Raw genomic sequence first — 13794 nt, 5'->3', positions numbered from 1 at the left:
ATTCTCAAAAAACGAAACAAACATTTAAGCTTCATATTTAATTATTGTGTGACTAACATTAATCAACGTATTCTACGTGATGTTACGAATTGTCAATATGCAAAACACTAACTCATTGAAGAAAAGCTTCATGTGGCTTCTGTATGGAATTCAATTCCAACGAGATATCAGAGATAGCAAAAATGTGTCACTTTTACAAAATAGTATTGCCACTTGCATTTTATGATTTTGTTAAGTTTGTAATTAATGATAGAACTAAGCTTTGTTAATATCTAAACATCTAAACCTATCTTTTACCTCTATAGTTATTTGTTATCTCTATGTTTTACCTCTATAGCGGTTTTATTGCGTTGTAATTTTTGTAATTGTATTTGCACAAAAGCACTCCACTCGTTAAAATCAACGTCATTTGACAACGCCATTTGAAAATTTTATTCATTCATTCATTCATGGAATTCAAATTTGTTTACTACATCGACAGGCCTTGTTCCTTAATCCTTTGCTATGGGAGACGATGGTCTTCTCAATGCGTGAAAATGACTTGCGTTTCTTCAAAATGTAGTGTTTGAAGCAAGCTAATTTGATATGCATGCGTGAATCTGAGTAATGTTGTGAACGCCTTAAAAGACAAGTTGATAGCCAACACACTCACAACTTTTATGAATTTATTTATCTCTGTATCACATACAGATAAACGTGCTCGACAAAAGAACACGTGTATATTCATATATTCAGTTGTGCCCTACTGATGTCTTTCGAAATTCAAATTACTTCCAAAAGTAATTAAGGAGTATATGAATATGCACCCTCCCACCCCACCCCAAATAACGTTCCAGGTACGCCTCTGCTTTCGGCAAATATATTTTGTAAATAATTATGTTTGCTGTAATTCACATTATATACGTCTCAGTTTTGCTTCCTTACATGATATTTACAGCGTACCGCAATGCCTTCGACTGGAAATGAAAGTACTGACGCCAATTATCTGACACGTATGCAACTGGCAAATATACGTGTCAAAGTGCACGCCGCAGTTGCAATTGAAGCTATTGTCAAAGCACATGTTCGGTAGTCGCCTAACACATATGCTTATCTCTTGCATTAAACTTCCCTGCGTGTGTACAACAAATCATTAGTTCATTAATACAGCAATACTGATTTCAAACATCTGGCTTCCTTGTTAATTAATCAGTTTCTCAACCTTACCTTTGTAGGGAATGTGATGATCAGCAACCACGAAGGAAACGACCAATGCAAATAATATCGCTGCTTGTCGATACATTTTTTGACGAGAAATGGTTCTTCAGAGAATTTCTGGATAACTGCTTGTGAAGAGGTTGATCAGTGCTTTACGTAACGCCTGTTCGGACAAGTGTCACCGTCAGCTTGGTAAAGTGTATTTGTATGAATCTCGTACCGAAGCCTCATCCAATGAGAATGGAGATAACGCTAATTGCTACATTACTCTTTATTGCTATTGGCTTGAACTACAATACCAACTGTAGGAAACGCCATGAATTTCCCCTTCCAAGAACTGCGCTCATATGCATTAATATTGCAGGATTAATATCGTCAACTTGAGGAACAATATTGATGCAATTGAATTCAATGAGTCATAAGTAAAATTCTCAATATCTGCGATCTATTTGAAAAACAATCGTCAAATGAGGGGGCGTTTTTTTGCAAATATGCTAAATCCTGCTTTCTTTTTGCTTATTTGACATATTTTGCATGGATGTTTGGCATGGCAAAAAATTGTCGTGAAAATTCAAAGGAATTTTTCTCAAGGTTTTTACAACAAGTAACATCGCGGCCATTACTTCTACATTGTGGAAAATTGGTTGACGATAGATAGCCAGCACAATAGCCATTTGATAAAAGAATCCATTGGAATGAAGCATTTTTAATATTAAGTAGAGCACTGGCTAATTACACGGATAAAGTTAACACGGATACAAGTAACACGGATATAGCGAGCGCGGGTAAGAATAATTGTTCACTTACATAATTTTACCAATATCTACCATTGAAGTTTCCTTTGTGACCGACTTAATACTGTTATTGAGGATATTATTTCTCCAAAGGTTCATGACATATATAAAACATAAATATATAACGAACAATGTCTCTTACACGCAATGGTTCGCTTATTAGACCCCAGATAATTTTTCTCTTTTCAACCTAGAATGGTCCAAACGTAAGTCTTAATCACTTAATTACTTGTTCCCACTTCTCAGACACAATAATAATACCGAATGCAGTATCTTGCTTTAGCTGTCAAAATTCTTTTAAATCTAGCAGCTCAAAGGTCTTTATTATTTCTTATATGAAAAGATCGCGACGTCTTCAAGGAAGATTTTTTCATGGGCATTTTTTTTCTTTGCCAAACGACATGTGGTAGGACGAAGCAATCATTAACACGAGACGTTTGTGAGACAAGTTTTTTGCACTAAAGTTCTCTTTGCAAGATCAAAATATAGTTTACAATTGAAATTGCCTGTTCATACTTCAAATCGTAAGACCAGTCATATGTTATGTAAAAAACCTAAGTGCCTCACAACAAAATGTATCAAATAAATTTATTGTGTTTTCGTTTGTTCTGTTTTTTGATATAATAAGCTAATATAACTTTGAATATCCCTGAAGTATGTACTGAAGTAGTGGCATTCTTACGGTACGTTTTCCCGATATCCGTGTTACCGTTATCCGTGTTTTTAGTCCAGTCAAACCATATTGCGGGAAATTACTGCGCTTTTTTTTGGCATTAAAGGTCTTTATTGTATAGCAATTGTAAATCGCTATGGTAACATAACGAATGGGCAAAATTAGAGGGATTGAACATTTTTTAAAGCTAAAACTAGTTTTATAGAGTTTATAACGTCGGGTGATTATATCTTGTCGGTAAATGATCATTTTTTTTTAACAATCTCATTACCAACTTGAGGGTTTATTTTTGCTGTGTAAATATGAAATCAATTTGCATTATTCAATTCCTTAGAATTGGTCAATTTTACAGTCAGTGAACACACAGCTCTGTTTACAAAGTGAGCGCAAAAGGTAAGTTCAACACTATGCAAATATTTATGCTTACAACATAGCCATATTTTGTATTATTTATTCCCCCAAAAAAATTGTAAATAAAACTCCCGAGAAGAAAAGCACGCCTGCACCATTATCTCAGCTTGCTGTCCTTTACCATTTAGCTATCAGCATGCGATAAGTATGTATTGTGTATAGAAGAAATCCTTGCCTTATTTGAATTAATTTAGCAAACAACGATCGTCGGTAATTATATAACAGACAAGAATCTAATACAACGATTTTCATTCGCCAAATCTCGCATTTTCATTAAACGCTTACGTTTTAACGTAAGCCTGTATTGATAGTTGTAAGACTCGAACAAGAGCCAGAATTACAATAAGAAAAGATATTGTGAACGTTCAACTGTTTTAGTTTTAATAATTGAAGATACCGACACATCTTTATCACAAAGATGTAGAGAGCAGACAGTGTCTGAAATTAGAGTTATCATCAATCTCAGTCGTTTCCGATTTATACCACCGAATGGCTCAGAGTGAATAAAATTCCACAAAGATAGTTTTGTACTTTCAGTGTATCATTACTTTCCTCTTCATTTTAAAATCTTTAAACAAACAAATTATTGATTGCGTGATGAGAAAGTCGGTTGATTATCCCTTAGTAATTGAAATAAAGATATTGATGTTGTCATTTGTTCACCAGTTGCCACCCGTTATTAAAAGTCAAGATTTGAATATTTTCGTGTTGGTGGTAGCGGAGTTTTATGGTATTTACGCTCAATGTTGCCGAGAAAATCGTCGTTCGCATGTTTAAGGTAATTTATAACATAGTTCTACAAGAATTTCTTCGACAAATCAACAAACAAACTGTATATTTTGTTTACACTAGATGCTCAAAGTCGCGACCATTTGTCTACAAACTGAACACTCATAGCTTTGTCTTATTTGTTTTGTTCGTTCACAATGTCTCAGGTATGTATAAAAATGGAAGTTTATCGAAAATTGTGTTAGATAAAACGTTATTTTTAAAACCTTAATAAAATCTACAATAATAGGTTTCGCAGCTGAAGGTGTTAATTTCTCCCACTGGATGGAGCTGTTACCACCACATTTGCACGATGTACCGCTGACCGAACTAGCCATTCCAGGCTCACATGATTCGTGCAGTTACTCGTTGAGCCCGCGAGCTCCGTAATTCGATAGTTTAAACTCTGTGGTAAATGAGGTTCTAACGTATAATGAACACAATTATAATCATTTTTACATTGCTTTTCTCTTATTTCAGATTAAAGAAGTCGTAAATCTTATCAACCCAGCCATAGCAAAAGACATTGTTTACCGCTGGTCAGTAACGCAGACTCAAACCATTGGTCAGCAGCTCGCAAGTGGTATACGGTATTTGGATATGAGAATTATATATCTTCCTTCGAAAAAGGACATGTAAGTACTGCACTCCTCACTTGCAATTGTTTGTTCATTATTTTTTGTGAAAACTTGTCATAAACTGATTTAGGGGTTGGATATTCACCTTTCGTCAGTGCTATAGAATTAAATTTATCAGATGGGGGCTTTCTTGACGAAGCTGAAGCCATGAAATTATGAAAAGTTACCCATTTCAAAAGTAGAAGGGGGCTCCTCCCCCGAGCGCCCCCGCTTCTACACCACTGACTCTCCTATCCTATGCTATATGGGGTGTGAGAGGGGGGCTTGTTTTCCTACAAAATACTGCTATACGTAACAGCTATGCGCAAGCAATTATGATTAGCGTTCAATGAATGGAGCATGCTTTCGTCAAAAATCTCCCAATCATAATGAAACGGTGATTGAATTTAAAGAAAAAAGTCTGACGTCGTACGGCAACCTTCGTCACCGAAATATGATGCAAACTAGTGCACCTCCATAAATGGCATCGTGCCTAATCTCTGCATAAAATTTTTTATTTTCAAAACTTGGGTTTGAAAAGTTCTAACGTGACAATTTACCGACGAGGTTCTAAAACCAATATGGCGGATGAAATTAAAAGACGCTCGTTTTTTCTCTCAATATTTGCAATCATTCTTTCCTTTTAATTTCGCGGGAAAACGATAGGATTAAACAATGACGTCAATTACAAACAGCTGCAATTTAGTGCCTATTTGAAAATACACATTAAACTGATCTTTGTCTTTCATGAAAACAAGTGCAGTAATATATAATTTTGCTTCCTTTTTCGTTTGATACGCAAATACTCCACTGAGATGCAAGTATTTGCGCTTGATACGCAAATACTCCACTGAGATGCAAGTATTTGCGCTTTGATTTCTGCTCTTTACGCTTATTGTAGAGTCTAGAATTTCACTGTCACGTGTATCTGCCTGTCGAGCGACCCATGCGCGCGCATCAATTTAATTGTGCTTCATTTTTAATGTAATTTTTGCCAGATATGTAGAACACGGTTTAATCGGGGCTACCTTGGATAACATCTTGAAACAAGTGCGGACTTCCTTGAGAACTGTCGAAAAGAAGTCGTCATACTAGATTTTAATCACATGTATGCTTCGTCACCTAAAGTGCGCGAACTCCTATTTTCTAAAGTATCGACGCTCTTGGGAAAATATTTGTGCCCGAGGACGGAAAAATTATCTTCATTTACATTACAAAAGATGTGGCAACTGAAGAAACAAGTTCTCTTTTTCGTTAGTTATTCTCTTGAAAAAAAAATACCCATGTTTGCATGGTCCAGTCAAAAAAGTATAATTTCTCCCTACAACAGCGACATCTTTACAGAACATTCAAAATGGTTAGGATTTCTAAGCAAAGAGTATGCCAAAAAGCGTCCAAAAAATGCGTTTTACGTCACGCAAGGCATAATGGAACCTCATTGGATGGAAATAGTTGCTGGACAGGCGGTAAATGGAAGTTTGAAGGCTTGGATTTCAGAAACGGCTACCGTCAGTCTTGTTAAATGGCTTAAGGGGCGACATAGGGGATCTCGTGGTGTAAATATTGTGATTGCAGATTTTGTCGAGGATAATGATTTTATTCCATCTGTTTTACGTTTGAATAAGGCTGCCATAAACTGACGAATGTGTTTTGTTTGGAAGAATTTTTACTGTTTTTTTTTCTTTTTCTGCCTCTCCTTTTTTAAGCTGAAGTTTTTTACGTATTTTATACAGTACAACTGCTCTGCTATGAAAAAAACATTTTCTCTTTTTATTACAGAAATTTAGCAAACACGACGTATTTAGCTGTGTAATATTCTCATTTACAGATGAATCCACGAAATTTTTACACTATTTTTACGACATATTACATACGATACGTCGTGTTAGCAAAATTTTCTATAACACATAAAATCTGAAGGAGATATCAACGAAATATAGAAATCGTAACGTATTGCTCAATCACTTTTCCATTGTCTATTTGTGAGGCTTCTCAAAGGAAGCAATATTTGTTGACTTCACCCAAACAAATTATATCTTAAGAGACAAAATCAACTACGGTGTTAAAATAGATATTATTAAAAATTAGTGCAAGCATATTATTGTTATAAGAAATCTTATACAATAAGATATTATGTGGAACTATCATAAAACATGTTTTTAATGAATTACGGTGTTTTTAAATTTAAAATGTTTTTCCCACAACGTTGATTTCATGGCTGATGAATTAAGTACGTTGTGTTTTTGTATTTGTTGAACAGTGATAAATTAATATTCAGTTTTCTTCATAAGAGCACTGAGTTGCCGAATTGCATATGCATGCACGATTTAAGCCATGAGCCAGAAAACCAAAATGGCGGCGATTTGTAAAGTTAGTGACATCGTGAAAGATGGCGCTGCGCCTTTGATTACTCCACGAAGACCATTGTAGTAATATCCATATGATCCAACGTATTCCTTAACTGATCCGCCAGTGTACAAAACCAAATTGGCATTGTTGGTTACTATTCCAGCTGCCTTAAACTTATTGAGTTCAGTGCCATTCAACATGTTTCGGATTTGTGTAATCGTAGCAGAGGTTGTTAATTTACCAGTAACAATGGCGTACAATGGTCTTGTTCCGAGGTTGCAGGATTTGTATTGAGTTAAAGCTATGAGATGAAATGAGTTTTCGTTAGTAAGAAGTCATTCTTGCAAAATGTGCAAAACAAGTTTCTTTTCAGATTATAAACTATTATTATTACTTGATACGATATTGTTATTTAACACGATAGTCGTGATTGCTCGATGATATGGTTTTCAGCACAATGTCGCAACAAAATTATAAAGCAGTTAATACTTCGAAGACGATTAACATAACGTCTTTTCCTAAGGACGAATTCAATTTTATTTGAGGTGTTGGTTAATACCACAAAAAATTAGTCTGTTGAGAAAATTTTATTCGGCTTCTACTCCTCATGACGCAGCGCAAATCACTACTGCAGACTTTTGCGTTATAATTATAAAAAAATCACATGCAAAAAATTGAACAGACTGTGGAACGTTTAGTGACTTCGTATGAAATACTTGATATGAATGTCGACAGGTCTATAAATTGTCATTTGTATGTATATTTAACTGATAACGCGCTCAAGTAGAAATTATTGTACGAAAATGAAGACGAAACTTTCGTCATAAAAAATCACGCCTTATGCGTTTTTTTAACACATAACCGAGAAAAATGTCTATGAAATGGAGAGAAAGATGTTTAAAGCAATTAATTCACCATGTATAAGAAAGGGGGATCGATATAATGTGTAATAACTACCAACTTCCTGCTTTAATTTTCACACCAGATGCATTATTCAGTCTAATTTTCCTGAGTATACATGAACGTAGAATACGAGTGATCGCAATTATGCATTATAACTGATAAAGGTAGATGAATCAATAACATTTTGCAATTTATGAGATGTTTCTAGATGTAGATCTTCCAGCTAAAAACTCCCGCTGGCGTATTTGTTAACATAATTTTGCGTATGATACGCGTAGGAAAAAGTGAAATTGCTGCTCATTACGATGAATAAAGTTCTGTCAAGTATCACAGCGTTTCATCCTTGTATCATTCTCGTACCATACGCGTATCATTTTCGTATCATACGCGTATCATTCTCGTATCATACGCGTATCATTCTCGTATCATACGCGTATCATTCTCGTATCATACGCGTATCATTCTCGTATCATACGCGTATCATTCTCGTATCATACGCGTATCATTCTCGTATCATACGTGTATCATTCTCGTATCATACGCGTATCATTCTCGTATCATACGCGTATCATTCTCGTATCATACGCGTATCATTCTCGTATCATACGCGTATCATTCTCGTATCATACGCGTATCATTCTCGTATCATACGCGTATCATTCTCGTATCATACGTGTATCATTCTCGTATCATACGCGTATCATTCTCGTATCATACGCGTATCATTCTCGTATCATACGCGTATCATTCTCGTATCATACGCGTATCATTCTCGTATCATACGCGTATCATTCTCGTATCATACGCGTATCATTCTCGTATCATACGCGTATCATTCTCGTATCATACGCGTATCATTCTCGTATCATACGCGTATCATTCTCGTATCATACGCGTATCATTCTCGTATCATACGCGTATCATTCTCGTATCATACGCGTATCATTCTCGTATCATACGCGTATCGTTCTCGTATCATACGCGTATGTTTTTCGTATCAAACGCGTTTTATACGCGTACCGTATGTTAACAAATACGCAAGCGGTAGGGGAGTAGAGTCCTGATATGGACTGTCGATGATAATGTTAAAGCATGTAACTAGAATATAGGTTTATGTAAGGTTTAGCTAAATAAATATCTGTTGTAAGGTAAAGGTGAACCAATAACATTCCGGAATTTATTTATCCTTTAAGGGATCTTTCACAGTTGCACTGGACGGTGTAAAAAATGACCGACTGAGTGTGGCAATGGCTATTCAGTTTACACTAAGAGGCCCTTCAATTTTTTATGTTTTAATGCTCTGTGTTGATAGAATTTTCCTCTTACCAGCTGTAGTTCCATTTTGACAAAGTAGTTTGTAATCTTCAAGTGCACCATAATTGGGATATTTTGCTAAAAACTCCATAGCTGTGGTTTGCCTTACAAAACCAACACGATCATTGTTACCATCAGCCATACATCTGAATGCTCCCTCGTAGTTGTAGTATGCCTCTGTTGAGTTTTGTGCGCATGTTCCGTTACACAAAGAGCAAAGATCTCTCTTCACTGCGTCACTGACTCCAGAGATGTCATTAATACCTAAATATGGATATCAATGTATAAATATGGACATTAATGTACATGAATTAGAAAAATCACCATTAATATGGCTCTGTAGAATCTAGTGCGCATGTTCCGCTACACAAAGAGCAGTGATCCGTCGTCACTGATTCCTTGGATGGCCTTAGCACCTGAATAAAATGCCATTGTTTGAAAAATCACTGCCGGAAAGATCACAAAGAAACTAAAGGCCTGTTTACATGATCGCGGCTAACCGGGATTCATTGAGGCGTAAAATCATTTCGACGCATTGAAAAGAGTCGAAACTTCAAGCGTAAAAATTACAACTGTTCGTTAAGCGCCGCAAGTAATGCCTGTTTTAATTCTCAATTAGCCAAATTTGTTTGTTCGATTTTGAATGTTATGCGTGTGTAGTTATTAAATCAGAATATTCTGAAATTGCTGAAGAACATTCATCTGATGATAAGTATTAAATCTTTTCCATTTGCCAAAATCATTTAACGCTTGGCTGAATCCCGGCTACCCGTGCTCATGTAAACAGCCCCTAAGACAGGCTGATGTGTAACAATTTTTGCATTGACTAATATTGATGGTTAAATACCATTAAATTTTGGCTTTTAAAAACAACGACGTCTTATACAAAAGCGTTAAGCGCTCACCATGAAGGTAAATGAAAAATAATCAAATTTTAGATTACTTGTACTCTCATACAGATGGGCTGTCCTCATAAAAGATCCTTCGCTAAAAACTATCAATGTAATAATGAAGACAGGATACTTTACCTGGTGCACAGCTTTCAGAAAAGAAACTAGCAGCAGACACGTACTGGTTCGTCGTATAACGCATTGTTCTATTGTATAACATATTGCCAACAGGGATTTTCCAACCAACAGTTTTTCCCACTCCGGTGTGGCAGGATTTTTTCCCCATTAGCGTCCTGAAGTTGAATGGAGCATCTTTTTGTACGACAGCCAAGCCGTAGTATTGAATAAAGTTGTCGAGGTCTGGTAGTTTTTGACCATAGACAATTTGGAGATTGTCACCTGAGGGAGAGAAAATATGTTTTAAAAATTTTGCATGCAATTACAACATGAAATCTAGCATAGCGTTTCCCTACACCGAGAACAGTTTAATACCGAAAATTTTTTTGAATTAATCCAGGAATGAAAAATATCGATAGACTACATTTTGTAATTGCATTGTTTGTAAATGGAAGCTCTCACCATATTGAACCATGGGATCAGCTGCAGCCAAAGTCATATGTGCGCGACCGTCAGCGACATCTTTTGCGCAAGTTGAACCGGGTGTTGCTCCTACGCACGCCACATTCGTCAATCCTGCCTTTCTACAGGCAGATACATCGCTGACACAGGCAGTAAAGGAAGCTAAACAAAGAAGGGTGAACGCGTTGTAATTATTGTTTGAAGCAGATAACGCAAGGTGTTTGAAACAATTGAGTTATCCATTAATTGTAGCTATAAGATTTTCATTTATGTACTGTGCTTGTATGCTTCAGTTAAGCGACTATCATTATGTTATCTGACAAGCGTAAACTTTCGTAGGTAATTTATTTTAACCGTATCGCGCGGGAAAGGAACCTTTGTGATTTAGCTTTTTATAATAACGATTTTTTAAATTGAGTCATTATTGCCAATCTTTACCATAAAATTCCTTGTGGTAAATTAATGCAAAGCTGAGAGCTTTCTACTGAGTTGCAAACGAATGATACCAAACATTGTTCAGTTTGTTATCCAATCTCATACCTGTACGTCCACTAAGACCATCGTAATAATTTCCATATGATCCAACATAATCTTTGACAGATCCACCAGTATACCTCACCAATCTTTCGATGTTGTTGGTTACTATTCCAGCTGCCTGTAACTTGTTGAGATCAGTTCCATTCAACATGTTTCGGATTAGTATGATCGTAGCAGAGGTAGTTGATTTCCCAGTGACAATGGCGTACAATGGTCTTGTTCCGATGTAGCAGTTTTTGTATTGATCTAAAGCTATATGAAATAAAAAGAATCGTCATTAGTAAGATGTCGGTCTCACCAACTTCACATACAAGGAAAGAAACTGATGGATTCGTCTCTACAGCAATTTAAGAACAAAAAAACATGCTCAAAAACTGATAATTTTGTAGCCCCCGATTAAAATTTCATTTTTCAAAAGAAAAATGAAATTTAATTTGTTTTATCTACTTTCGTATGCGGTTAGAACTGAAGGCCTTAACCTATCAAAAAGCTTGTGAATCCACGTTATTGTAGACTTGTTGAATTTTTGCCTTTATTAGAAAATCTGCTTTCTTTGTTTTCAAACGTCCTTGGTGAAAATATTTTTCAAAACTTACCAGCTGTAGCTCCATCTGGACAAAGTAGTTCATAGTCTGCCATAGTTGTGCCTCTATAATTGGGATATTTAGCTAAAAATTCTGCAGCTGTTGTTTGCCTTACAAAACCAACACGATCATTGTCACCATCAGCCATACATTTGAAAGCTCCTTCGTAGTTGTAGTATGCCTCTGTAGAAGAATTTTGTGCGCATGATCCGTTACACAAAGAGCAGAGATCCGTCTTCACAGCTTCGCTGATTCCCTCGATGTCATTGATACCTAAATATGGATATGAATGTATGAATATGGATATTAATGTTCATGAATTTGAAAAACCACCATTAGTGATCGCAAATTAACAGTGATTTGATGTCACGCATCAATTTTAGTCAAGCTGAGAGAATCTTTACAAAATTTTCAATTAAAACGATTTCTGTTGTAAAATGTCCTTGTCTTTTTGAAATATTTGAGCAAACACAACTGCTTGGAAGCTGTAATCGAAAAAAATGGTGGCGAATACAAAATATTGTTTGTTATTTTAATCGACAAAAATAAAGCGACAGATAATTCATGAACAGAACTGATTTAAGCTCGTTGAACTCAACATTTTCATGCATAGTCACTGCGACAGGAATTTTTGTTCAGCAAATTGTTTAAGCAAAGCACATCTCCGTGGATTTGCTGAACGTCATAGTTAAACATTACTTCAAGTAACAAACTGTATTCTTGCCCAAAGTGTAGCTCACGTGTGCATTTACATGGGTAGGCAAAATCTTAACAACTTTGTTTCGAAAAAGGCATTTTCTACAATCTTTATTAGTGTATGATTAATACTAAAGATTGCTTACCTGGTGCACAGCTTTGAGAGAAGAAACTAGAAGCAGACACGTACTGGTTCGTCGTATAAGGCATCATTGTAGTGAATATCATACTGCCAATAGGGATTTTCCAACCGACAGTTTTTCCTACTCCAGTATGGCAGGATTTTTGATTCCTCAGGGAGGTGAAATTGAAAGTAGTATATTTCTTCACGACAGCCAAACCGTAATATTGAATAAAGTTGTCGAGGTTTGGTAGTTTTTGACCATAGACAATTTGGAGATTGTCAGCTGAAGAAGAAAAAGTGGAAAGTAAAAATTTTGCGTACAGTTAGAACATGAAATCAAATGAAACCTGGGTCATGTTTGTACGTCAAAGTCCTTTTACTTTAGTTTGATTTTTGAGTGGATTGGTGCTATTCAACATCTTTATGTACATCATAGATCAGTGAATTATGATGGCCTAGTTATCTTTGATAAAATGCGAGTTGTTTTATATACTTGTAACGATTTGTATGTTCGTTATGAGTGATCTGATGTTGAAACTTGAGTTCTTATATACTCCAGTCTAATGTCTTCATCTGGAGTGATCTGATGTTTAAACTTAAGTCCTTATATACTCCAGTCTAGTGTCTTTATCAGAAGTGATCTGATGTTGAAATTTGAGTCCTTATATACTCTAGTCTAGTGTCTTTATCAGAAGTGATCCGATGTTGAAACTTGAGTTCTTATATACTCCAGTCTAGTGTCTTTATCTGGAGTGATCTGATGTTGAAACTTGCGTTCTTATATACTCCAGTCTTATGTCTTCATCAGGAGTGATCTGATGTTTAAACTTGAGTTTTTGTATGCTCCAGTCTTATGTCTTCAACAGGAGTGATCTGATGTTGAAACTTCAGTTCTTCTATACTTCAGTCTAGTGCCTTCATCAGAAGTGATCTGATACTGAAACTTAAGTTTTTATATACTTCAGTCTATTGTCGTCATCAGGAGTCATTGGAAGTTGAAACTAAAGTCCCTGTGTACTCCAGCCTAGTGTCTTCATCATAGTTACATGATATTGTCATTGAGCTCATTTTTTCTTTAAGAATAAGAAATGAATTCATTGTTTCCTTACATTCCCATCCGTACACTCCAAGTTTATTTTATACATGTATAATTTTTTTACCATTTTGAACCATCGAGTCAGCAGCAGCCAAAGTCACGTGGGCTCGTCCATCTATAACATCTTTCACACATGATGAACCGTATATTGCTGCTACGCATGTCACATTTGGCAAGCTTGCGTTCCCACACGCAGATACATCGCTCACGCAAACTTTATAAAAACCTAAACGGTAAAGATTAAATGTGTATAAAGTTTACG

The 13794-nt window shown here is 35.8% G+C and overlaps 3 protein-coding genes across 3 annotated transcripts in view; 1 reads left to right on the top strand and 2 right to left on the bottom strand.

Annotated features, from left to right (window-relative positions):
• Nucleotides 1–1383, bottom strand: part of LOC124437758 (serotransferrin-like) — a 23933-nt gene extending 22550 nt beyond the window's left edge. The window contains exon 1 of the mRNA XM_046987686.1: nt 1207–1383. Coding sequence (XP_046843642.1) covers nt 1207–1282 — 76 coding nt within the window. The 5' untranslated portion in view covers nt 1283–1383. The remainder of the gene's footprint in view (nt 1–1206) is intronic.
• A 1285-nt stretch (nt 1384–2668) lies between these two features.
• Nucleotides 2669–6627, top strand: LOC124437767 (PI-PLC X domain-containing protein 3-like). The gene is given in 8 exon segments (XM_046987696.1): nt 2669–2901; nt 2999–3057; nt 3742–3853; nt 3928–4010; nt 4094–4254; nt 4324–4478; nt 5459–5514; nt 5517–6627. Coding segments are annotated over 6 exon segments (1074 nt in total). The 5' UTR covers nt 2669–2901; nt 2999–3057; nt 3742–3818; the 3' UTR covers nt 6101–6627.
• LOC124437768 overlaps nt 6516–13794 on the bottom strand; it is a 47537-nt gene continuing 40258 nt past the window's right edge. Inside the window, 8 exon segments of the mRNA XM_046987697.1 lie at nt 6516–7110; nt 9039–9290; nt 10055–10315; nt 10496–10657; nt 11036–11284; nt 11629–11889; nt 12459–12719; nt 13597–13758. Coding sequence (XP_046843653.1) covers nt 6788–7110; nt 9039–9290; nt 10055–10315; nt 10496–10657; nt 11036–11284; nt 11629–11889; nt 12459–12719; nt 13597–13758 — 1931 coding nt within the window. The 3' untranslated portion in view covers nt 6516–6787.

Source organism: Xenia sp. Carnegie-2017, unplaced genomic scaffold (assembly GCF_021976095.1).
Source record: "Xenia sp. Carnegie-2017 unplaced genomic scaffold, XeniaSp_v1 HiC_scaffold_17, whole genome shotgun sequence".
Taxonomy (NCBI): Eukaryota; Metazoa; Cnidaria; class Anthozoa; order Malacalcyonacea; family Xeniidae; genus Xenia; species Xenia sp. Carnegie-2017.
The sequence above is the reverse complement of the archived record's forward strand: the minus strand, read 5'-3'. Positions and strand labels throughout refer to the sequence as shown.